At 38.0% G+C, this 26,463-nt stretch overlaps 1 protein-coding gene across 3 annotated transcripts in view; it reads left to right on the top strand.

Moving 5' to 3' along the window:
• Positions 1 to 24,659, top strand: part of atp2b3b (ATPase plasma membrane Ca2+ transporting 3b) — a gene marked incomplete at both ends in the record, with an annotated part of 53,526 nt that extends 28,867 nt beyond the window's left edge. Inside the window, 17 exons of one of the 3 annotated variants that reach the window (XM_081386201.1) lie at positions 471 to 520; positions 859 to 900; positions 1,484 to 1,648; positions 2,626 to 2,840; positions 3,052 to 3,294; positions 4,095 to 4,336; positions 4,440 to 4,674; positions 4,753 to 4,932; positions 5,043 to 5,130; positions 6,095 to 6,201; positions 6,463 to 6,654; positions 7,411 to 7,624; positions 7,871 to 8,082; positions 9,010 to 9,117; positions 11,505 to 11,687; positions 15,071 to 15,224; positions 24,243 to 24,268. In XM_081386201.1, coding sequence (XP_081242327.1) covers positions 471 to 520; positions 859 to 900; positions 1,484 to 1,648; positions 2,626 to 2,840; positions 3,052 to 3,294; positions 4,095 to 4,336; positions 4,440 to 4,674; positions 4,753 to 4,932; positions 5,043 to 5,130; positions 6,095 to 6,201; positions 6,463 to 6,654; positions 7,411 to 7,624; positions 7,871 to 8,082; positions 9,010 to 9,117; positions 11,505 to 11,687; positions 15,071 to 15,224; positions 24,243 to 24,268 — 2,656 coding nt within the window. Of the gene's footprint in view, positions 1 to 463; positions 521 to 858; positions 901 to 1,483; positions 1,649 to 2,625; positions 2,841 to 3,051; positions 3,295 to 4,094; positions 4,337 to 4,439; positions 4,675 to 4,752; positions 4,933 to 5,042; positions 5,131 to 6,094; positions 6,202 to 6,462; positions 6,655 to 7,410; positions 7,625 to 7,870; positions 8,083 to 9,009; positions 9,118 to 11,504; positions 11,688 to 15,070; positions 15,225 to 24,242 lie in introns of all 3 variants that reach the window. The other 2 variants (XM_081386199.1, XM_081386200.1) reach the window with 2 other exon arrangements.
• Between the last annotated feature and the right edge of the window lie 1,804 nt (positions 24,660 to 26,463).

Below are 26,463 nucleotides of genomic sequence, written 5' to 3'. Positions count from 1 at the left end.
TGTATAATTATAATCAATACAAGAAAAAAGTATTCAAATTTCTAAATCAAATTAATCACATATATAAATATTTGTGGAGAAAAGCCCCCAAATGAAGGTAGTTTTGTATATATATACAGTATATGTAGTTAAAAACACCTCTTAAGACCCATGCATTTTGTTGCTCATGAGGCTTTGCTGATAATACACTAATAATAATTGTTATACAAGAATTAGGAAAAATCTTTTAGATGAAGCAAAATAGTCTTGCAGGAAAGTTGCACTGCAGGACAGTGATCTGAGTACTTTAAATTTCATACTGTATTTACCTACATGCAACTTTTTTTCAATTTCCCCTTAATACAACATGATCATCATTGATTTCTCTTTTTTTTCTTAACTCTACCACCACCCAATCCTAAAAATTTCCCACGACCTCCCCCCTCCAAACCCGCATTATCCTTTTGTTTCACCATCCAATCAGAGGACAGTAGTAACACACTCACAACAACTATGGCCAAACCAAGCGGCATCACCAATGGTACGTAATCCACAGCCCTCTTGTTTGAGTCCAATGGAGTTACAGAACACCTTCAGCGTAGATGAAATGACTACAGTTAGCACTGTGTAGAGACGGATTAGCCCAGAATTGTGGTGTGTATTCACAGGTTTAACATGTTATAGTTAAAGAGCGCAGTTCAATGTGTGTGCCGTTTGTTTGTGTGTCTGTTTTCATAGTTCTGTGCGCTCTCATTTTCCCCACTCAAGAACACTGTGTGCCCTGTCTCTCATTCTGTCTCTGTCTGTCGCTTTTTATTCCCTTGTTCCCCCTCTATCTCTCTCTCTCTATCTCTCTCTGTCTGTCTTTCTCTCTCACAGGCAAGCAGCCAGAGGCAGCTGTGGAGACCAATCAGAATAAAGGTACCACAGGGATAGTAGAATAGATGAATGAAGAGAATGAGGGGTTAATTAATTTCTTGTTGTGGAAAATTTCTGTGGACTCCTCAGCAATGCTGTTGCTGTATAAGGACAGCTTCGGGAAATATAAGCGTTAATACCATGTATGCACACAGCTACATACATAAAGAGGCAGAAACACAGTCTTTGTGTGACGTCACACACTCGGTTGCTCAACGGCATACATGACGACTGCTTCCTGTGCATTGTAATTGTAGTTCATTGTTTCTGGTGTCGAGGAAAAGCACCCAAACACATTTCGCTGAATAGAACTTGAAAGGGGCGATGCTTTTGTGTTCTGACTCTAATCGATGTCAGTATTTATGCTGTGCTTGTCCACATTTGTCTTGCTTTCCTTCGTTGTGTGTCCAGTGTATGTGTGTATGGCACTTTGAGCATAACTGCCGAAATATTTGATGTGTGGCATGAAGATATTCAGAGCTTTGAGTCTCGTTCATGCCGGAGGCCTCTCACGATGCCTCTGAGTTGTGACACGACAGATTTGTTGTCCATATGTAGTGACGCTAACTCATGTCCCGCCCACCAGCCAAAAAGCAGGATGGAGCCGTTGCCATGGAGATGCAGCCTCTGAAGAGTGCGGAGGGTGGAGAAGTGGAGGAGAGAGAGAAGAAAAAATCTAGCGTGCCCAAGAAGGAGAAGTCTGTACTGCAGGGCAAACTCACCAAACTGGCTGTACAGATTGGCAAAGCAGGTGCGTGGGACTTCATGTGGCCAATTACGAGGTGATATCATATGGAAAGATAAATAACTTCACTTTGACACACTCAAACGCTACTGTGCTGATCCTATTGTTTTTTATTTTCATCCTCATACAAATATATATATATATTCAGTGTTGGAGAATGTTACTTTTAAAACTAGTGTTACAATATTCCGTAACCGAACCACTCACTAAATGTGTTACACTGTTACTTTTTTACATATTCTCAGTCTCACCATTGATTAATGGAATGGAAGTGCTGATTAATCGTGTTTCTTTGTTCCTTTTTTATGGAAAGTAATGTTAAATTTTGTAACATTTTCTCAATGTTAACTGAGAGGAAGTACTTGCTAATTACATTGTTACATTTTATGGAATGTAACACATTGTTACTTTTATGTTACATTTTCTCACCAATAATCAGGTGAAAGTGCTGACTGATTGAATTACATTGTTCCATTTTTGTGCTACATTTTCTCACTCTTAAGTGAGAGGAAGCACTCACTAATTGTGTTTCATTGTTACCTTTCATGAAATGTAACACATTGTGTTGCTTTTGTTACCATTAACTGATTGGAAGTGCTGACTAAATGCATGACAATCTTGTGCTACATGTTAATTTTTTTTTTAGTGCTAACTAAATGTGTTTGTTACTTTTTATGGAAAGTAATACAATAAGTTACCTTTTGCATGTGAAAAATTGCCTTTTTAATTCTTGAAAAAATGTTAAAGTTTACCCCTATTTTTTTTTAAAGTTTAATAATAATACATTAAAAATATAAATAAGTTAATCAGATATTGTGATGTAACTTTGATAATAATAAATGACTTTTTTGGTATTTACAGTCAATAGATTGATTGCGTAACACATGTTACTCCATCACTGAAGTCATTCTGAAAGCTGCAATCATACATAATATTAATAGAAAATAGTATCCTGAGGATAATTTAGTTGTTGTTTTTTGTAGGTCTTGTGATGTCGGCCATTACAGTTATCATCCTGGTGCTGTACTTTGTGATCGAGACGTTTGTGGTGGAGGGGCGACCCTGGATGCCAGAGTGCACGCCCATCTACGTGCAGTATTTTGTTAAATTCTTTATCATTGGTGTGACTGTGCTGGTGGTAGCTGTGCCTGAGGGTCTTCCCCTTGCTGTAACCATCTCCCTGGCCTATTCAGTTAAGGTGAGAGAGATCAGGTGCACAGTGCATGTGTGTATTCAGCAAATCAAATGTATTGTAGAGCTAACATATTACATAAGCAAATTTGAACAAAACAAACACATTTTTTTCTTTTTCTTTTTTTTTTGGTTTATGTAATATTTTAAGCATGTATTGCTTTTGTCAACACAGTTTTTTTTCTCATCATCCAAATCTTCTACTGTTGCTAATTCAGAAAATGATGAAGGACAATAACCTAGTACGTCACTTGGATGCCTGTGAGACAATGGGCAATGCCACTGCCATCTGCTCCGACAAGACCGGCACCCTCACCACCAACCGCATGACTGTAGTGCAGGCCTATCTAAATGACCAGCACCACCGGGAGATCCCGGACCCCAGCCAGATCAACCCCAACACCCTAGAAACGCTTGTCAATGCCATATCAATCAATTGCGCCTATACCTCCAAGATCCTGGTGAGAGATTGGATATTGTGAAAATCCTGCTGAAAAAAAACAGTTTAAACCAGCCTCAGCTAATTTTAGCTGGTTCAGCCTGGTCGATATTTAAAAAAAAAAAAAAAAAAACGGCAGCTGTGTTTACCAGAATCTTACCTTAAGTTCATCACAAGTAGCTTTTCCATAAACTGAAGTAAATACTAATATTTAATATATTTACTAATATACGCAAATGTATAATTCTATCATTGTAACACACGATACTGAAATAATACAATAAACAACATAAAATATAACACTAAACCCAAATGTATCTACCTGATAACTCAAACTAACAAGAAACATAACTGACTAAACAAAATTCAATCAAATGCAAAGTCTCATGCAGGAAATTCTGGGGATATCAGTTTATGGTTTTTCACTGTAAATTATAAAATGACTTCATTTTTACTTCCAACATCTGTGCATTTAAGTATTTTACTGTAAATTATTTAAAATGTCTTGTTGGATATATTAGAGTTGTTCACCATATATAGTAAGGTAACTTGGCATTAATCAATTAACAAGTTTTTACCGTAGCATTTTTACAGTTATTTTATTTTTAAGATTAAAAACATTTTTTACAGTACAGGCTGAGAAACCAGCCTGCTAGCTTAGGCTGGTGTAAGATGTTTTTTTTTTTCAGCCGGGAAGCACCATTACACTATAAAAAATTCACAGTCGCACTCGGTTGCCAAATATAAATAGAAACTTTTCTAGTTCAACTTTTTTCATTTTGTCTTATCTGTGTCCCTTGCTTCATTTCAATTCTCTTTCAGCCTCCGGATGTGGAAGGGGGTCTGCCCAAGCAGGTTGGTAATAAGACAGAGTGTGGTCTGCTGGGCTTCCTGCTGGACTTGAAGAGAGACTACGTCCCTGTGAGAGAGCAGATCCCAGAGGAGAAGATCTACAAAGTCTACACTTTCAACTCTGTACGCAAGTCAATGAGCACTGTGGTGCAGATGCCGGATGGAAACTTCCGGCTCTACAGCAAAGGAGCCTCTGAGATCCTTCTGAAAAAGTGAGTAGAGCTAGACAAGATCTAGGAAATATACTTATGTGTTTCTTTTTTTGGTTGTCATTGTAGACCTCTTTTGACCTCCCTGCTTTTTCTTCTACCTCAGGTGTTCCTCCATACTTGGTGCCAACGGTGAAGCACGAAACTTCAAGCCACGGGACCGAGATGAGATGGTGAAGAAAGTGATCGAGCCCATGGCATGTGAAGGCCTGCGAACCATCTGCATCGCTTATCGTGATCTTCCCTGTGACCCCGAGCCTGACTGGGAAAATGAAGCTGAAATTGTCACCGAACTGAGCTGCATCGCTGTCGTCGGGATTGAGGATCCCGTTCGACCTGAGGTATGTAGAGAGAACATGTATTCTGTATCATCCAAGTGCGTTTTCTCTTTTCGAGCCTTTTTTCCGCTCCTCCCACAGGTCCCTGATGCCATTCTGAAGTGTCAGAGGGCAGGCATCACTGTGCGCATGGTCACCGGCGACAACATCAACACAGCACGAGCCATTGCTGCCAAGTGTGGCATCATTCAGCCTGGGGATGACTTTCTGTGCTTGGACGGGAAAGAGTTTAACCGAAGAATCAGGAATGAGAAAGGAGAGGTTTGTGGAAATTGAATCTTGGACATCTCAGCACGAAACCAATATAGACTAAACTGAATCATGGATGTCCATGCTTTGTGTACGTGCGTGTGTGTGTGTTTGTGTTATAGATTGAGCAGGAGAGGATTGATAAGATCTGGCCCAAGCTCAGAGTCCTGGCGCGTTCCTCCCCCACAGACAAACACACTCTTGTAAAAGGTGAGACACTCTTTCCATCTACTCATCATGCCCAGACTCGCTTGAATCTTAAAGTATGGGAATTATATAGCGTCCAAAATTGCTAAACAAATATTATATTATAATATTTATACTTATATTTTGAATATTTTTTTAATTCTGTTTTTGTTTTTATTCAGTTTCAGTTTAAGAGCCTTAAACTCTGCACACTCTAGATCAAACAGACATCTAGATTAAAATATTCTAAGACCATGAGAAACATACACTACAACAATTAAAGTTTTTTTTTTTTTTTTGATGAGAATGTTTTTTAAAGAAGTCTCTTCTGTTTTCTATTGTAATATATTTGAAAATATAATTTATTCCTTTGATGGAAAAGCTGAATTACTCCAGTCTTACATAAAATCATTTTAATATGCTGATTTGCCGCATCAAGAAGAATTTCTTATTATTACCAATGTTGAAAACCGTTGTGCTGCTTAATATTTTTGTGGAAACAGTTATAATTTGTTTCAGGATTATTTGATTAATAGAAAGTTCAAAAGAACAGAGTTTCTTTTTAGTTAATAGTAGTTACTAGAATTGTAATATTGTGTTACTCATTTGTTCCTGTGTAGTTATTCATTAATTATGGAACAGTATTCTAAAGTGTTACAGAAATCTTATATTAGTGTCTTTACTGTGTCATATTTGATCAATCAAATGCATTCTTGCTGAATAAAAATAATAATTTCTTCTTTTTTTTAAATCACTAACCCCAAAACTTTTGATCAGTAGTGTAAATTCAGTCAAGTGTGTCCAAACTGTTGACTGGTGCTGTATTTACAGTGTATGCAAATTTAGTAGGCCGCACGTACAGTCATGCAATTAAAATGTATCAGACGGATGAATTCATGTTCTGTGGTGACAGCAGTTGTATTCAGTGATTGGTCAAGGTTGTGTGCTTGCTGGTAATTGTTTGCTGGGTGATGATGCCATTGTGTAGGCATCATTGACAGCACTGTGTTGGAGCAGAGACAGGTGGTGGCCGTAACTGGTGATGGGACCAATGACGGACCGGCTCTCAAGAAGGCAGATGTGGGCTTTGCGATGGTAAGCACATCTGATGAACACCTCCCTCTAATCTATTCATGTATTCATCCTCCCATCCAAGAGGTTGTTAAGAGATGAGTAATGATGAGAGATGAATATTGATTTATTAGAAGCTCCACTTATATCATGTTCATCCAACAAGGCTGTATGATAACATAGGAAGATTTCTAGTGAATAAAAACTAAGATGCATTAAATTGCATACAATTAGATGCATGCATTCCCTAAATCTCTTTCTCTTTGTCTTTCTTGCTGTCTCTAGGGTATAGCAGGTACTGATGTTGCTAAAGAAGCCTCTGACATCATCCTGACTGATGATAACTTCTCCAGCATTGTGAAAGCTGTCATGTGGGGGAGAAATGTGTATGACAGCATCTCCAAGTTCCTGCAGTTTCAGCTTACTGTCAATGTAGTGGCCGTCATCGTAGCTTTCACTGGGGCCTGCATTACGCAGGTAACACACGTACACCAGTGTTGTGATATGCAAATATAGTATTGTGCATTTTTCCGAATTAACTTTTAGTATTTCAACTTCAATTTTTAGATTTTATATTTTAATTTTATATTTTTTTTTAAGTTTTTATGTCATATTTATAGTTTAAATACCGTGACCTGTATCTGAGTATAATGACTCAAATCAGAACAAATGTAGGGCGTTATTTTGCCCATTGTTGGATTGTTATGGTTTGCTATTTGTCGATCTCATGTGAGTGACAGGTTGTCCTGCCCTTGCGCCAGTAAACACATCAACAGAGAAGAGAAGAAATGCCACTGCAAGAGGAAGGGGGGGGGGTTGTTTTGATTAAAGATTACAAAGGGAAAAATGATGTGCACAGATAAATAATTTTTAATAAGTACTGCAATATTCCATTAAAAAAAAAATCAATGTTGGTTTAAAACAAATGATAAGGCAGGGCAAGGGCAGTTCCCTCACTTTAAACATCGCGTCCCCCCTAAATCTACTCCTTGGATCACTGTCATTTGTCTCAGCCCATAGAGTTGCAGTAAATGTGAAAGATCGCTGATAGCTCTGTGTCATGCAGGTTAGGGGAACTGACTGCATTGCACCTCTCAAGCTCTTAGCTAAAGAAAGCTGCAGTTAAATCAGACACTGAGCCCCCTGCTGGAGGCTGGTGTTACTGCATACTCTTCACTGGTAAAAAGTGTAGTTCAGTACCTTCATCTGTAATCTGTGTGTGTTTGTGTGTAGGACTCCCCACTAAAAGCTGTACAAATGTTGTGGGTCAATCTGATCATGGACACATTTGCCTCTTTGGCTCTTGCCACTGAGCCGCCCACTGAAGCCCTGCTGCTTAGGAAACCTTATGGCCGCAACAACCCTCTCATCTCGCTCACAATGATGAAGAACATCCTGGGCCATGGAGTCTATCAGCTCGTCATCATCTTCACCCTGCTGTTTGTCGGTAGGACAAAGAGTTTAAGGATCAATATGTGTTGTTTTGCATTATTTATATGTTGAATTAGGAAGAAACTTTACTGATTTAGCAGAAACTTAACATTTAGCAGATGCATTTTTTTAAAGAAAAATAACAAATGAGAGCAATAAAAGCATAAGTGAGTGATCTAAAGGGGAAAACAGTGAGTGCATACTGAGTGCACCCTTTTTAAGAACAGTTTAATACAAATGCTTTCATCTCTTTTATCCTAAGGAGAGAAAATCTTCAACATCGACTGCGGCCGTAATGCACCCTTACACTCCCCTCCATCTGAACACTACACCATCATCTTCAATACATTTGTCCTGATGCAGCTCTTCAACGAGATCAACGCTCGCAAGATTCACGGCGAAAGGAACGTGTTCGACGGCATCTTCGGGAACCCTATCTTCTGCAGCATTGTTCTGGGAACATTTGGAGTGCAGGTCAGAGCTACTGTAGTTCATGTTGTGCTCCATGAGCAGGCCCTCCAGAAAACACTGCATTTTTGTATTGTTTGCCCTTAAAAAACATTTAAATGAATTTATTTGAAGATATTAAGACTAGTTTTCAGAGAATATATCTTGAATTAATTTATTAAAGTACCCCATTATGTTTTTTGGGATATTACCTTTCATGTAGTGTGTAATATAGCTGTTTGCGAATGTAAAAGGTCCCCAAAGTTTCACAGATCAAAGTGAATGGATGAATGGAGTTATAATCAGTAATCAATGTATGCTTTGACCAGCCCTCAGACATTGTAGTTGTAGCTGAGGCCTGGAAGAGTTTGCTTCATGTTATCGACATTTCGAGAAGACGATGTTTTCTGCTCCGCGAAAGCAAATCCACTTTGCATGCACTATCAGTACTCTGGTACTCAGTACTCAATACATTTTGATTAATTTGATAATGCTTGCAGCTAAAAATAACAGTGTATTACATAAATGTTTTTTTAAACCAGAAAAGCCGAATCCCGTCCCACAGCCGATTCTTTCATATATTAAATACTGTAAATACTAAACCCAAGCCCTCACCTTAACCTTAGCATAGTGTTGGTAGCACAACCTTAAAGATAGTATTGCTGTTTGTCACGATCAGATCTATCCATGATTTATCTGAAGTCTGAACTGAATTTGTGAAGTCTGAACTTTTTTTGATTTAGTTTACCTATGAAATCGGCTGTGGGGCGAAGTTTGCACTTAAGTTGTTTGGAAACTCTTAAATCCATTTAACAGATTGTTGTGAATATAAAAATTCCATCTGGGACTCCATGAGGTTGAAGGAAAGGTAACACGAGCAGGTGACTGATGTGCTGGGCACCTAAATTTCGGCTGTGCTGAGTGTTGATGGTATTGCTGTTGATCTGTGTGCAGATTGTGATTGTGCAGTTTGGGGGCAAGCCCTTCAGTTGTGCCCCTCTCAATATGGAGCAATGGCTGTGGTGCCTCTTCGTGGGAGTTGGAGAGCTGCTGTGGGGTCAGGTAGGAGAGTAAAAGTCAAAGAACGAATAAGGAGAGCGACTATCAAACATTGTCTGACTGAAGGTGTCAAATATTTCATCAAGTTTAAGATTTTCAAAATTCTCATAGATATGACATTTTATTGCCAAATTGCCTGATAAACCCAAGTGGTAATCCTGCCTTGTCACATATGAACAGGTATTCATTTTTATACATGAAATATATCTTTAACTGTATTTCAAATCTTTCCCTGCCATTGTTTTTTTATTTTATTTTTTTTGACAGCCAGCACCAGCAGAATATTTGAGGGGACAGCCGTTTTTAGTGGTGTCTGAAACCATTGTGGACGTTATTGAGTGCACTTATTCAATCCCACATTGCACTGCAATGACGAATGTACAACCGGTGTACGCTCAACGACTGTCCGAATTCGCTCACTCCTTTTCATCCACTCAAGTGAACAGTATTAGTGTACTAATGTAGGTAATAGTGAATAAGGGTTTAGGGCGCAATTTTGGATTCAGCCATTGACTATGTACGCTTCCAGTGGACTACACAAAAATTCACATTCTCAGAATTAGGAACATATCTCTTTTCTTTATAAATAAATATTTTCAAATAATGTTAGTTTATAAGTAAATCTATGTGGAAAAAAGAGTATTTAATAGGCTACCCAATTAAAAGAGTAAACAACTACAAGCCAAGTATACTTAGAACACTTAATTATTCTTTTAGGTATTTAGATCAAAAGATTGAGGACAAGTATAGGCCAAATATACTTAGACTTTGTCAGTATATGTCAAGTATACTTAAATGTAATTTTAAGGATATTTCTAAGACGTACATAATAAGTAGACGTACATAATAAGTTATTTTTAGTTTATAAGAACTATACTAATAGCACACTCTTTTGTAAGGGACAGCACATTGCCAAAAATATGTGGATACCCACTCAACACTCACATGTGCCATATGCATTTAATTTCAAACCAAGAAACATTAATTTGGAGTTAGTACTCCTTTTATTGCTATAACAGCTTCTATACTTCAGGGAAGGCTTGTTTTCTACTAGATGTTGGAATATAGCTGTGTGAATTTGCTCCCATTAAGACACAACAGCATCATTGAGGTCAGGCACTGATGTTGGGTAATGAGGTCTGGCTCATCCCAAATTCATCCCACGGGTTTTCAGTTGGGTTCAAGTTCTTCCACACCAGACTCAATACAGCATTTTATTGGTGGACGTGCTCTTTGGTTCTCATCTTACTGAAAATATTTGGATGCATACTTGATTTTAAGCACCCGAGAATGACAAAACCGTTAAAGCGATTTTTAATAAAATGGTACTACTCAGAAAATATCCCTATTACCTGACAGATATTATGTGAAAACAGACTCTTTAACGACTCAAAACCAAGTTTTTTAAAAGTACTTTCTGCTTGTCAATCATTCTGCATGTTCGCAGGGCAGTCCATATATGGGCAGCAGGAAGCTTAGAGCTTGGTAGATGAAGTGGATCACACAACTTAATTGTTCACCTAAAAAAGTCATCATTTACTCAAGTTGTTCCAAAACTGTATGGATTTCTTTCTTCTACTGAACACAAAAGAAGATATTTTGAAGAATATGGGTAACAGAAAAGTTGATGGGCCTCACTGACCTCCATAGTATGGGGAAAAAATACAATGTATATCAATGGGGCTCATATTCTTCATTCTTCAAAATATATTTTGTGTTCGGAAGAAGAAAGAAATGTATACAGGTTTAGATCAACTTGAGGGTGAGTAAAAATATTTAGATAAAATATTTTTAACACCATTTTGTTGAGTATTTTGTCGAAATAAATGTAAAATAAAACAAAAGTTGTTTTAAATACTAAAAGTGAATTTAGCAAAAAAAATCACATTATTATGTGATTAATGTAATGTGTGATTAATGTGTGATTAATGATTAATAGTACTGGATGAAATTTGGAAACGGAGCACGCACAGTTACTGTAAATGTCCAATATACGACCATTCAGAATCCTGCTCAACAAGGTTGCATTTGTTTGATCAAAATTACAGCAAAAACAGAAACATTGTGAAGTATTATTACAACTTAAAATAGTTTTCTATTTTAATAGCCATTGTCTATGTTAATATATTTTAAAATGTAATTTATTCCAGTGATCAATATTTGCTTTTGAGGATCTCAGCTTTATCTTTGTAGGGCGGGGCTTTGGAATGAGGGGGCGTGTCTAATTCAATGGCTAAATCTGACAGAAGTTCCAGAATGGCAGCACTTTTAATTAGAAGGGATGTCTACGTATTTTTGCCCATGTATTTTTATCTACTGTATATCGACCAATGGCCACAGTCATATCGGTCATTCCACTCCTCTTAAACTAATTCTCCTCTTCATCTCAGGTGATCGCCACAGTGCCCACTAGTCACCTGAAGTGTCTGAAGGAGGCGGGCCAGGGGCGGGGGACAGACGATATGACTGAGGACGAGCTGGCCGAGGACGAGGAGGAGATCGACCATGCTGAGAGAGAGCTACGCAGGGGGCAGATCCTCTGGTTTAGAGGCCTTAACCGTATCCAGACTCAGGTGCTGTGCATGAGACCCCTTACCTCTGATCTGCCAATCGCTGTGGTAGAGCTAGTTAGAGCACTAGTCACATAAGATAATTTCCACAGACAGTAGAACTAGTCTCTTCAAAGAATGCTCTTTTGCTTTTCCTTTGGTTTTGTCCTCTTCTCCCTCTAGACCCTCTCTGAGTCACCAACATTAGCTCATCCTTGCCTTTTCCTTTTCCCTTTCCTCCTCTCCTTCGCTACTCTATCTCTGTCTCTGCTGCCCACTTTTGGGACCCTCTCTAAATGAGTATAGATTTCCCCTAACAAGAATCTATAACATTCCCCCCTCCCGTGCTCAGAGCTCTGTTTTGTCACTCTATTATGTAACTTGAGTCCTTTAAAGTCCTAATTTATTGCTTAGTAACTCATTTGCCTCAAAGTCACAGCATAGAATCAGTCGCATCCTGGCGCGCTGCATGGGACTTGAGAATGTTGCTCCTCAGACTTTATAGAGCTTTATAGATTTGATGAGGATCTGAACAATGTTTGACTGTAGGGATGCGCCGATTTTAAAGATCTGGCCAATGCGATAAGCTGATAACTACTGTTATGTTGTGGTTGATAAGTAAATTTAAATTCGTTTAAATTCTAAAAGTGAATTTAGACACCACAACATTATAATGTAAAGTATGAAATTTGGTGTTCAAAAGTTTAGACTCAGTAAGTTTTTTAAAGCTCTCTTTTGCTCAGACACTGTAAAAAATATTGCTGCAATTAGTTATAACAGATAAAAAAAATTGAGGTAAATATCCAACTAAACTTAGTTTTAAGTCAAGCACAAACACACTTTTTAAAGTTGAAACAACACATTATTTTTTCTAATTTAGAATTTTAAGTTGTGATAAATAATCACAGCAATCACATTTTTTACAGTGCACGGTTGCATTTATTTGTTTAAAAAAACAACAGTAATATTGTCAAGTATTTTTACTATTTAAAATAACTTTTCTAGTTTAATATAGTAAGTAAAGGCATAATATAGTCTGTTTATTTGCCTATTTGATGCTCAAGAAACATTTAATATTATTATCAATATTATTATGCAGTTTTTGTGGAAACCGTCATACATTTTTCTCAGGATTCTTTGATGAATCAGTTCAAAAGAACAGCATTTATTTGAAATACAAATCTTTTGTTACATTATAAATGTCTGTACTGTCACTTTCAATCAATTGAATGTGTCCTCGCTGAATAAAAGTAATTTATTCTTGCTGAATTTGAGACTTACGCATCAAGGCTTGTATTATTATAATAAATGTGTCCACCTTAGTTACAATACTTTGGAGACTTTGGTGAGAAAAGTAGATTAGAAATACTTATTGTTACTTGAACTTGGTCATGTGTCTAGTATATTTGTGCATATTGCCTTTTATATTTTGCTCATTTCAAAGGCTCTGCTGAAAATCTCTTTTGATTTGATCTGTTATCTATAATTAATCAAATGTTTATTATACACACTTGTTTCTCTTTCCATTCCTTTTCACTATCTCTTTCTCTACAATTTTCAACCTTCACGGAACCTCAGCTCACAGGGTTATTGTTGTTGTTTTTTGCTAATTACTGAAGTGGTTTGATTAGAGGCCAGCGCTGAATGAATTTCCTTGAGTGGAACATCGTAGTTCTCAGTCCGGACTCTATACATGACTTTTGTTGAAGGATCTATTGTGGTGGACTTTCTTTGACATTTTTTTTCCTGAGCAGAACTACACTAGTAGGCACATAAATGACAATGAAGTTTATCTAATGTATAGAGTAAGTGGGCCGTGATGCCTGTTGTTTTATGGCACTGCAACTTCAGAAAGAGATTTAATGCTCTCAAAGCACATGCTCATGCTAGCACTTATATGCTCAGTCCAATCTAGCACTCACTCTTTTTGGCCATGTTCTTGCTAATATTTACCATCAGTGAGCAGACTTGATGGGATGGTAGTGCATTATAAAGATATTTCTTTAAAATTAGGAGTGCCCGGTATAGATTGCTGAAGTGCTTGTAAAGCTTCTTACAAGGTTTCCATCGATTCCCTCACTGCTCGACACTGAGTAGGCAAAACACGACACACATTACAGTGGCTGGCCTCATATCATCAGTCAGCCTAATCTAATCACGGCTTTCATCCAGCATGGCTCCACTGAGAAGAGCGCCTCCATTTCTCAGTGTTGTGTTTTTGACACAGGGTATTTGCAGATTAATTATCAATGAGGTCTTACGCAAGATGATTGCAAATTCTTACGGCATTTCCCATTTTGGTTTGACCTGGTTCAACTCGCATGTAAAATTGATTCAGTGAGTTTTAGAAAAGTGAAACATTTCGGGCGGTGTCTGGTGTGGTTGCAGAGATATCCATTTGTTGCAAGCTTTTATTGCAAAAGGATATTTTGAGAACTTATCTTGTGTCTATTTGATCACTTAAAGAAGCCATTTAGAAACAAAACAAAACCGCAATGACATCCGTTCTCTATATTTGTGGGGGGAAAAGGTAACATAATCCTAAAAATTAACTGACAAATTAAGTGTGTGTGTTTCTTTAGAGCGAATGTTTGCAAACCATTTACTTATTCTTGAGTGAAGGTCATATTAAAGATTTATTTTATTTTATGGGAAAGCATTGAATCGTGTGAAAGTGGTCTTAACGTGACAGTTCTTGGTGGTCAGCGAAAAGATGTTTTAGTGGCAGAGCATCTAAAGATCATAAAGACTTGTAATATATGCATAATCTTAATAAGACCAAGACTGTGTTCTAAGAAATTAATTTGGGTCAATTTTGATTCCATCTTGATCCTGGTTGCAGGTCTTAAAAGGGATAGTTCACCCAAAAATGAAAACATTTACTCATCATTTACTCATCCTCATGTTGTTCCATGTGTGACTTTCTTTCTTCTGTAGAACACAAATAGAGACATTTTGAAGAAAAGTTGTGTTAGTTCATAGTGACCACATCTTTGCAGCCTAAAAAAAGGACAAAAACACCATAAAAGCAGCATAACAGTGGTCCATACAACTCAATTCAGAGTAGCCATTCAACAGCTTTGTGTGAGGAACAGACTGTGAAAAAAATCTATTTTTATGTTCCATAGCAAAATAAATAACCTCATATGGGTTTGAATGACACCTGGGGAAGTAAATAATGACAGAATTGTAATTTTTGGGTGAACTATCCCTTAATGTTAAAAGATGTACTGCTTAGTACACAATGCCAACTTAGCTTTCTAACTCCTACCGGTTGTATAATCACAAGCATATTTTCTTCTCGCTCTGCTCCCTCCTTCCTCTCTCTCTCTCTCTCTCTCTCTCTCTCTCTCTCTCTTTCTTACTGTGAAGTGTGTATATGATGTGGTTCTCTCTCTCTCCTGCAGATGGAGGTAGTGAGTACGTTCAAGAGAAGTGGTTCGTTTCAGGGTGCAGTGAGACGTCGATCCTCAGTGCTCAGCCAGCTCCATGACGTAACCAATATTTCTACCCCCACTCATGTAGTTCTCTCCACTGCCAATGCAAGCGCCGCTCCCGGGAGTGAGTTCCCTGCTTTCCCTACCTGTGTCAGACACACTTTAAACACTCACAAAACATGATCTCTCACAAACACACTCACACATGCACCAGGCATTCCTTCTCACACACACAGCAGCACATGCAACACCCCACCGTGTGTGCCGTGGAAATTCTGTTCTGTATTTGAAACCTTCTCTGTAGTCGTCTCTCTGTGATTGAGTGGCTCTTTGCAAGATAGCCTGTCTGGCTTTGACTGATTCTCTATGGGCCGCCGTTTGTGTCTCCTTCCCGAGTCCCTCCTCTCCTTCTCTCGATCTCTGTGTGCTGTCTTGCTGTGTCGGGCCTTTTCTCTTGCTGTCGGGTTCCTCTTTGTTGTCTGAAGGTGTTGGTTTTGTTTTCAAATCCCTGTTTCTCGATAAGCCGTTCTCTGTCTTCTCTCTGTCTAAAACTAAATCGATACTCTACAACAGAATGTGTAAAAACAAACATTTTTTTTTCTTTGACTCGAATCTGGTTTATTTTTTTAAAGCTGAAGTTGTTGTTGTTGTTTTGAGCAAATGGGATTGCAAAAATAGTAAGTGATCAAATTTCATGAGCATAAACCATCGGTTGGACAAACACATAGTCCCTCCCCCAATCCCATGCGATTGGTTGAGATAATATTATTTTAACTGCATCACAGAGATCTATAGATGATTAATGTAAATTAAATAATTGAATGACTGCATGTAATACTTTGATTTATAATAAATCTCTGGACATTGATTAATGCTCCGGTGTTGAACCTGTATTCAGTCCAAACATCCACAGAGAGAATACAGAGAGTACATGGCATTCATTTATTTTCCGAGAAGCTTCTGTTGTCAAGCGTGGTTTGCTAAAAAGATGAGGTTTTACAGTAAGCAGAGGTAGTCAATGTGCTGCACTGCTATGGCTTTTGAGCCTACACAGGGGTAAACCTTCGAGTATAAGCCCTATAAGGTTCTTCTCCCTCTGACATTTCTCTCTCTCTGTCTCTCTCTCTCTCTCTCTTCCATTCTCTCTCCCTCTGTTACTTTTTTCCAGATAATGCATCTTGTATTTTCCATCATGAGACTGTGTGAAAGCTTCCTCTAATGTCTCTGTGCTTCTGACTGCATCTCCCTTCCACAGATCCTCAAAATCTTTTTCTCTGTCCCACGATACACACGGTTCATGGCTCAAATCTATTTTTGCCTGTCTCATGTTCTCTCCTCTGTAGGCATCTTCTAAACTCTTCTAAACTAACAAACAATCTTTCATTTTTCTATCAAAGTAGTACATTACCATATGTCTAGATATCTTTCTTTAAAGGAATCAAAACAAGGGTTTAAAACAAGTTCAGCTCTATTGATAGCATCTGTGTCATGCTGTTGAAAATAATATCTACAAAGCGGAAATTACAGATGCTGTCAATTGAGTGATAGTCAAGTCAAAAAATACATTTACTCATCCTCACGTCGTTCCAAACCTGTATGGCTTTCTTTCATATGTGGAACACAAAATAATATGTTTTGAAGAATGTTCACACTGCTCTTCCAGCATTATAATAGTAATTAAACACTGAAAATCTTGAAACAAAAAAAACTTGAAAGTCCTTATATAGTCACCATTCACTTTTATTAAATGGAAAAAAAGGAGTTTGGGCTTGGACAGCTTTGTGTTCAACGAAAGAAATAAAATCATACAGGTTTGGAACGGCATGAGGGTGAATAAATGATGATGAAATTGAATTTAAAGGGATAGTTCACTTTGAAATTAAATTTTGGTATGTTTTAGCTTACCTCTGAGGGAGGGTATAGATATATATACACTAGATGTCGCCTTGGCTATGGTTTCGTTCCAATGAACTGCCGTAGCCAAGGCGACATCTAGTGTATATATCTATGCACCAGTCTGCGCACACGTCACACACCAGGATGCGCTCGCGCCCTCAGATCACTTGGACACGGCTGTGTTCAAGAGGTAACAACGATATAAATACTGTTCGTTTTCTCACACAAACCGCTCGTTTCGTGTCTTAGGCCATCAATGTGTACTTACGATGGGGAATTGTTTAATTTGGACGACGGGGAATTGTTTTAATTTGGACTCTGTGCATGCTCTTTGAGACAGTGACCATAGACCTGCATTATATGACTGACAGATAAGAACGGTTTGACCTAAAAATATAAAAATTGAAACTACTGCGGAAAAAAAGACACCTACATCTTGGATGCCCTTGAGGTAAGCTAAAACATACCAAAATTTAATTTCAAAGTGAACTATCCCTTTAAAGGACAATAATTATAATTTGAGTGAACCGATTTGTAACTTATTTTGAACCCAAAATACTTATTTAATAAACTCTAATAGTTCTTTTATTAAGATATTAAGAACTTATAGGTATACAGTATGTTTTCTTTTTCTGGAATTAGTGGACTAACTGATTCTTTATCAATACTAGATTTTTTTCCCCAGCTATTTCTCCATCTTTGTGGTATTTTTTTATTTCAGGCCAGAAATGTTATCATATATCATTGCGGATGACTGCTCTGTGTCGTGCTTCATGTGTATCTGTACATTTGTCATCACATTTTTTCACTCTCTGTGTGTGTGTACTGTGCTTATGTGGGTGACATGTGCCACTCTACTCACTTAAGTCTTTTTTTTTCAGCTCTATACATCTCTTAATTCTTGTTCTCACGCTAATTTTCTTTGACTTTGACTGAGATTTGTGAACCAAACATTAACTTTTTTCTTTAAACATCATTCTGTCAACCTCATGTTAGAAATAAGACTGCAAAAACATTTAGTTGATGTTAGTGTGTGATATCCTTTATGATGTATATGTTAATACATCATAAGTAAATATCTTTAAAAATTATTTCACACCAGGGATGTAGCTCTTCAGAGAAGAAAACACTTTATTAGGTCAATCATGCATCACAGCTCTCCAAAAACATGCGTTCCCCTCCCCCTCCTCACAGCTGTCTCACCCACACACAGATGTTTGTTTAAAAAATGTTGACAGATCTATGGATCAAGTTTGTTTTCATTTTAGGTTTTGTAAGATGGGTTTACATTGTAACCCAGAGGTCCAGAAGAGGCGCAGTGCTGCCACTGATAGATTCATGTTTATCTCACTCATTTGCTCAAGCATTTGCCTTGTATGGTAATGGTTTACTGCCTAAAACATATGCTCACTATCAGTAAGAGTCAGTTTATCAAAGCGGGAAGATCCAAGTGACGTTAATTTATTAAAGATTTCCTAGCTTTGATTACTACCATCTGATAAAAATAATCATATTCATAGTCTCTGTCACTGTGTGAATTCTGCCATCAGATTATACAGAGCATTTTAAGCAGTGCATAATAATGCATAAAGATCACTATAGTTAAATTATTCAAGATGACAATATGTGAGATAAAGTCATATTAGGAAAAAAAGAATATAAATACAAAATATACATATTGCTATAATAAAAAATTACTCAGCGTTTGGAGTTTAGAAAAGTTGCTTTGTGAGGAAAAGTGTAGAAAAATTCAAGTTCAGTTTTGAGTTGAATTGCATTAATATAAAATACAACAGAACAGTATTCATAGTATGATTTGTATTTCTCTAAATGGACTCATTTCTAAATATAAATGTTGTCAAATTTAAGACAGCAGTTAGACAAAATTATAATTCACACTAATTTTTGTCCAGTTTCATTATTTACTATTCATCAAGAGTGAAAATAGATGTGACTCTTTAACGTGTCACAATCTTTATGCATAAACCTCTCTGAATGTATTTTTACAAATTCAACATGAAGTCATCATTTCATCACTGCTTTGTTAACTACTTCCTCTCCTTTCCTGCATCTTGTCACTTTGTCTGCTTCAAGTCTTTCTATGTAGCTCTATTTTCATTTCAGACATCTTTGGGAAATATTTGTTGAGTAAAGAAGTTTTTTTTTAACGATTAAGTTTTTCCATCAAGCTTTTTTTTCTTTGAAGGACACCGTGGGGGAGACAGTGGATAGTAATCTGACATGCTAACATCCAGAGCAAAGAGAAGAAAAAAAAAATCAGTTTTAAACAAACACACATTTCCCAAAAGTGGGCGATATACTCGAACGTTTACCTGTATCCATGCAAAAACCAGAGAGAAAGTAACTCAAAGAACAAAAATGAAAACAAACAATTTCTCAATTCAGATTTGCATGACTTTTTCTCAACAAACAGGCTCTTTGGAAAAACAGATAAGCACTAAACCAAATGCTTGACCGTCCCTTCCTGTTTGTTCGTTTGTTTGTTTTGTCTCTTGTAAATTCTTTCTTGGTCATTTTAGCTTCTTTTCCTTTGCTGGGTGAGTGTTGAAATGGGGGTTGGGATGGGCTGCACCGGCCTGTGGCCACAGCAAAGGATTGCACTCTCAAATCTCCTTCCTTCTGAATATATATACACACGAGAGACGCGTGTGTATATGTGCTCCAGCAGCTTTTGATTTACTCTTACAGCATGAGCCTGACTGCTTACCCCATCATGCATTCAAGTTTTTGAGTTTGACCTCGACTTTCATCGTTTCTGTCCCTGTAACACGACAACGAGACAGCTGCACTGGAATGAGCATTTTGCTTTCTGATTGGTTCCTGTCCTCCTCCTCCTTTTCTTTGCGTATAGACCGAGGCAGATCTCATCAACGCTCTTCAGCTACTCTTCTCTGTGTCTGTCATCTGCACTCAACTGCTCTGCTGCATGCCAAAAGATGCTCGCACTCTCAATCTCTCTCACTGAATGTGCTTTTTCACACCTCTCTAACCATCCACTACTGAATGTGTCATCTGAACACTAATCCGGAATAGTAGCCCTTACCGAGATAGCGAGCGAAATTCAATTTCAGGCCTATGACACTGTACAAAGGTGTTATTCATTTGTGCTGATAAGGCGACTTTTGCAGAAACCAGAGATGCTGGGACCTTGTTTATTGTGCCTGCTCTGTTCTTGTCAATGTGATAGTGCTTGTTAAGGTCTTCTGTCACACCAGTTGGTGTCATGTAATCAATGGCTCAGTGCCAGGAAGTGACTAGTCTCAGAGAAGTCATCATCATCCATCTTGATGATGTCTTTTGAAATTTGATAACTTATCCTCTGGCAGTCAGTGTAATCTGAACCTGTGAAGCAATTTATCATATACATAAGCCTACTAGAGCGACCTTATATCTGTAGATCATCCGTGTGTGGGTGTTTCTTCAACTATGGGCACTTTTATGTCACATGAGGTGATTTTTTATTTTTTTTATTAAAAACCAACAGGTTTAAAAATAATAATAATAATTATATATATATAAAACTATAACCTAAGCAAGGAGTGGAATAATCATAGTACATTTCAATATTTATTGTGTCAACATTCATTTTAGATTTTTATACATCTTTTTTTTTTGTGCAAAATTGCAAAGATACAACAATGTCAGTAAAGACACTGCTTGAGATTGTAATGTGATCAGAATATTATTACTGTGCATTATTTCTAATTTCTTGTTATCGAAAAAAATTATAAAAAAACCCTGAATGTATTATTTATGGATGTTTTAAGGGAGTTTATTTCCTAAAAATGCTCATGATTGAAGAAACACCCATATGTTTTATATATCATATTATTATTATTATTATTATATGTAAATCATGACAGTATAATACAAACTGGAATAAAACTCAGTTTGCTGATCAGGAAGACAGATTAAGCCATAGATAAGATTACAGATCATTCGATATTTAATACATCTCAGCTACAGTATCTTCACAGCTTATGACCTATTTTCACTCATTGGCATTGACATCATTGGCTGATGGCCTCATTACGCATGTTGTCTCCATGGCTTCTGTCATGACATCACGATCACATTACTAAAGTGGCATTGCCTCATTGTCATTGTTAATGCTGCTAGTACCAATGAGGAGGAAGTCAAAGAGTACCGCATAGTGCATCACTGTGTGTGTCCTACCTCCATCCCACCAGTTATGCATCTGTCTAGTCATCACATCCTTTTTGCTTAGCACTTTGTGGCAGATCCTTATGCATTGTTTCTTCCATTGGCTGTGTGTCTATGTGTGTATCAAGACATCCTCCTTTCTTTCGTCTTTCTTTCATCATCACTACTTAAGTTTTCAATACTAATAGGTCGATATACACACATGGCATATGTTCTGAATTGACTATCTGTTTGGTACTTTGTGCTTTCATTCATCTTTTTGTTTGACGCCTGGTCTGTTTTCTTTTTTGAGTTTATGAGAATGTCCATCACCTTTATTTTTGAGTGATAACTGTGAACTGACAGCTTGGGTTCATTTCCTGTGTCTTATATTTGGTTTTATTTTGTTTGTCATCTGTCTTTCTTTGAGAAACTCTTAAGATCTGGTTGCACAACTTAAGTGTAAAGCCTTAGTTTATAGGTATTAGAATCTAAATCAGAAATGTGCATTGTGTAATTTCTGCAGTTTAAATGCCTAAAACAGAATTGCAATCTGTTTGTTTGAGTGGTGTATCATTGGCTCAACCTATGGCATGAGATGTGGTCAGGGACATCATGCACTGGTAGATGGCAAAAGGGGAAAAAACATGTTGTTGATGAATGAATTCAATGGGTTAAGTGTTTTGTTTAGTGTGCAAGGGGCAACGTAATAAATCCTGACCTAATAAGGAATATCATACAATCAAGAATGCTAATATTCAGACCAGACCAGCACAGAACAGCATGATTGCAAGTATGGTATTTTTTTCAATCAACAATTCAATAAATAAGAATTTAAACTTAAGAAACTTACATTTTAGACCAAATTTTACCAGTTATGTTGCCTATTTTTGCTTCACCAACAGAAATGGTTCCACACAAGCAGCAGGATTAACCATTGTGTCTCAAGCAACAATCCTGAATGAACCAGTGTGTTAGTTTAAATTGTTTGAATGAATGATTCAATTACTCACAAAGACAGGTCACTGAAAAATTCACTGAAAGAGTCACTGAAAAATCGCCAACACAACCAGCCATAGTAGACTTCAGTTTTTACTTGTACACTAGGATATGCGTAGCATAGTACACACTTACTGTACCCGCACAGCAGGATTTTTTGCACATGCTCTGTATATTCAGCTCACACTCGAGCCTTGAATTTTTTACATTAATTAGTTTGTTCCCTTGAAACGGAGGAGATGGAACAACAAAAAACTACATAAGACTTCAACAACAGACGCCTGCATTGATGAGCGCTTTTGTGAGGGGAATTTAAAGATACGAGCAACTCTAGTTTAAACGAAGACATTTTTATCGTTAATAGCTTTTTGAGAGAAATAACGCAGACACAAACAAGGAAGAAATCCTCTAGTGCGGATGTGTCGAGCACCTGTCTTTGTGCACACTATCAAATGAAGTATACTTTGAAAGGCATTTGCATCAAAACTAAAGTATATTGTGGGCTTAAGCATTTGCGTAAAAACCGCAGTATATGTTGGACTTTAACGTTCAAGTCAAAACTTAAGCATACTTAGTGGCTTGACACACTGACAGTCTGTCTGGTATGAAGGTCTGGACTTCATAGCAGCTTTCATTGGCCAAGGGCCACCCAAGAGTAGCCAATGACAGTTTGTTTTGTTCAGCATCTTGTTTAGGGGAGTGAAAATGTAAAATCAATGTCCCTACAATTACAGACCAGAGTGCAACCAATAAATCATTAATCCAAGAACGTTGTGCAAATTTACTGCAACAATGGCGCAGCAGTCTCCAAAAATGTTGAAAATTCAGCGTTTAGTTGGTCCTGATAAGCGCTCATTGTCACAGTTGTAAACTATGGCTTTTTTCTTCCATGAGGTTTGGCGTCACGGCGGCTTTGATTCCAGATGGCCGTTAAAGGTGCAGTAAGCGATTTCTGAAAAACGCTGTTGAAAGTGGATCAGACCGAGCACCACAACACACTTGTAGACAATCAGCAGTAGGGGGCGTATACACTCATGATGGGGGAGGAGAGAGAGAGTGAGCAAGAGGAAGATTTGAAGAAAGACTGTAGAAAGAGAGATGGCTGAGAGACATTACAAAAGAGAAAAGGTCAGAGGAATATCACTGGAAAACGAAGAGTTATGATCAGGCAAGAGCTTTAGGACCCACGTTTCCAGCGCTGGAGAGACCTAAGCAGGAATGCCTGAAACCGGAAGCCAATGTTGCATTGTTTCTGCTCCATACGTGAGTAACATTGGTTTTGCTATGTTTCACAGAACCAAGATATGCTGTTGTTGTAATATTAGCTATAGTAACAGGACATTTTTGAGTGTCATTGTTTGTCTGGAACTGGTGTGCTGCTGGCGACTAACATTGAACTCTTGCTTGTATATACTCTTGTGTGCTGTATGTTCATTTTTTGTTCTTGTCGTTTGTTCGTCGTCTATGCTTTATTTTTCACGAAGCAGTATTTTGCTTCCACTCTTGCATTGCGTGTTTGTGCATTTTGGTTGCGGAGCTAGGAAGGATCAAATATCAACAGTGTTTCTCAGAAGTAGCTAACTGCACCTTTAAAATCGCCACATGCACGTTTTCCGGAAATCCTGAAGAATGCGACCAATCAGATAATGACTTTGAAACTCCAGTGTGTCTTATTTTGTGCCATATCTATCAGACGTTCAGCCAATGGTTACGCGCAAACACAAGCACAGAGTGATACAAACAGTGAAAGTCCCAGTGATGTCCCAATTATTTGCAATTCTGTTTGTTCCCTCTAGAAATTGCACATTGTACCTTTAAGTACTAAAATAAAATCATTACTGTAGCTACCTAAAACAAATGACACAAACATCTTCAGAATTTTGCAGCAACCTGATCTTGAGCTGTCTGTGCATTGTAAGGCATGTTCAGAACAGGTTCTACAGTGTTTCGGGTCTTTTCTATCACACATGTACTGAGAGATTTCTTTGCTCCCACCCTCCTCTGTCTCAACCCTCTCTCTGTCTTCACTTCTCCCACTCTGTTGTCTCTCTCTCTGCACCTCGTCTCCTCTGTTCCCGTATAGATGCGGGTGGTGAAAGCGTTCCGTAGCTCCCTTTACGACGGAATAGAGAAACCCGCGTCCAGGAATTCCATCCACAACTTCATGGCGCACCCCGAGTTTCTCATCAATGACTACATCCACAACATCCCGCTGATCGACGACACAGACATTGACGACGAATCGGAGTGGTCGAGGCACAACCAACAATTGCATCCGGCCTTTCGAAAGCCCCCTCCTCCTCCGGTCCAGCCTCCGCAGCGTTCCCATCTGCCACCCCGTCCCTACCGCCAGTACAGCCTCCCCACCACACCTAACCGCAACAACAACGCCATTGAGAGCAGCGTCTACCACCTGAACCTCCCCACAGGCCCTGATGGGCACTGGACACCCCCCTCTCGACAGCTGTACCCCCTCCTTGCTCTGGAGACCTCTCTATAACTGACCGCTCTCCAGACCCTAAAAACTCTGAGGATGCAGACTTGTGCGGGTCCTGCTGGTTGGGGAGGCTCCTACGTACACTTTATAGGTGGTTGACCCCCAACACTAAGACAGGGTCATCCCATTACAACCATCCGCCCACTACCACCATCCACCAAAAGCACTATCAATCCTCATGTCTCAACAACAACCCCACAGACAACTCTCCTCTCACCGTGTGGAGAGGAGGCAAGTCTGCTGCGTATCTGTGGTTCCTTTGGACGGACCTAAGAAGGTGAGGAATCCAGACTGATGGATTTTAGTGGTTCTTTAGTGCTGGTGACTATTGACTTCTCGGAATGCAAAGGAATATGTTCCCTACGGGTGGAGTAGGGGTCCATTCACTTTACTTTTTATCGGTGTTACTAAACTCAATATTATTATTATTATTATAATGTTTGACTTCTAACTATCGCCACCGTCATCATGAGTGCTCGGATTATCATTGCGAGATCACAGAATATGACTTTTATTACTCTGGATAAGCTTTAAAACATTTTTATTTATTTATTTATTGTGATCACCAACATTTATTTTTCATTTTCACTTTGTCTATTTCTCTCTCTCTATGTGTCTGTGTGTGTTGTGTCTGTCCTATAAGCATAAAAAAGCAAGAAAAAAGAAGTACTAACAAAGCAAAGATAATGTTAATTTGAAGCTTAGACTAATTCAATTATAATGCGTCTGCTGATGACAAAAATAAGACATGTCGCCGCACCATTTTAGCGATCATTGTTTTACAGCATTTTATGTAAAAAAAAAAAAAATCTGTTATTTGAGGGCAATTTGTAGCTTTACTCTAAGTGAGAGTAAGCTTCTTCTTCTTCTTTTTTAAACAAACATCATGCTCTTGATATTTTAAACATTTACACAATATGTTCATGTTTAAAATATGCTACAGGGTAGAGGATTTGGGCAATCCCATCACAGTGATATAATGGACGTGGGTGGGATTTTGGTGGTTTTCCATCTCAGCAGTGGCAATCAACCTTATGACAAAATGGCCTTGTTAATATGTCTTACCTTGTTCAAAGTAGCTGAAAATTTAAGGATTTAAGGATTTTTGTGGGTTTGCCCAGACTCAACATTTAATGGTGTCTTCGATTTTCCTTTTTTTTTCTCACATTTAAAGCCATTAAAATCCATGTTGTGCAGTTGACACCAACAAATGCATCAACCCTTTAAACATGTTCAAATAATTATATTCGTTCAGTACATGCCTACCTGCTGGCCCTTTAAATACATTCGCACTCACACTTGCTTTCCTCATTTGTGTGAAATATTTATCAGATTGTGTATATATCTACAGACTGTGGTCACCAGGGTAGGGGAATCCATCTTATACTGCCACACCATAGTTAAAAAAATTATCAAAGATACTAAAACAATGGACAATCCGTGAGGGTGTCATTACTTTTGCACAATATTGAGGTTCACTGAGCAAACGTTCAGTAGACTTTGATAGACACACCATCCTGCTATTGGTGCATATGTTAGCATTTCAGAACAACATCTTTGCACTGAACAATAATAATAATCCCTATTATATACATTAAGACATTCATGATGATAGAACGTTTGATTCTGTTACATTCCGTTGACGTTCCACTGATCAGTCGTACCACCCGGGGTTACCTCCTTTTACACCCCATTATCGTCTGGAATGGTACAGTTACAACATAATACAATCATTTTGGGGAATGAGACCGGCACTTATGCAACAGACTGCCCTGCCCACAGCTCTGTGAAATACGCTTCATTACAT

This window comes from Scardinius erythrophthalmus, assembly GCF_964197995.2.
Source record: "Scardinius erythrophthalmus genome assembly, chromosome: 15".
In the NCBI taxonomy this organism is placed as follows: Eukaryota; Metazoa; Chordata; class Actinopteri; order Cypriniformes; family Leuciscidae; genus Scardinius; species Scardinius erythrophthalmus.
The sequence above is the reverse complement of the archived record's forward strand: the minus strand, read 5'-3'. Positions and strand labels throughout refer to the sequence as shown.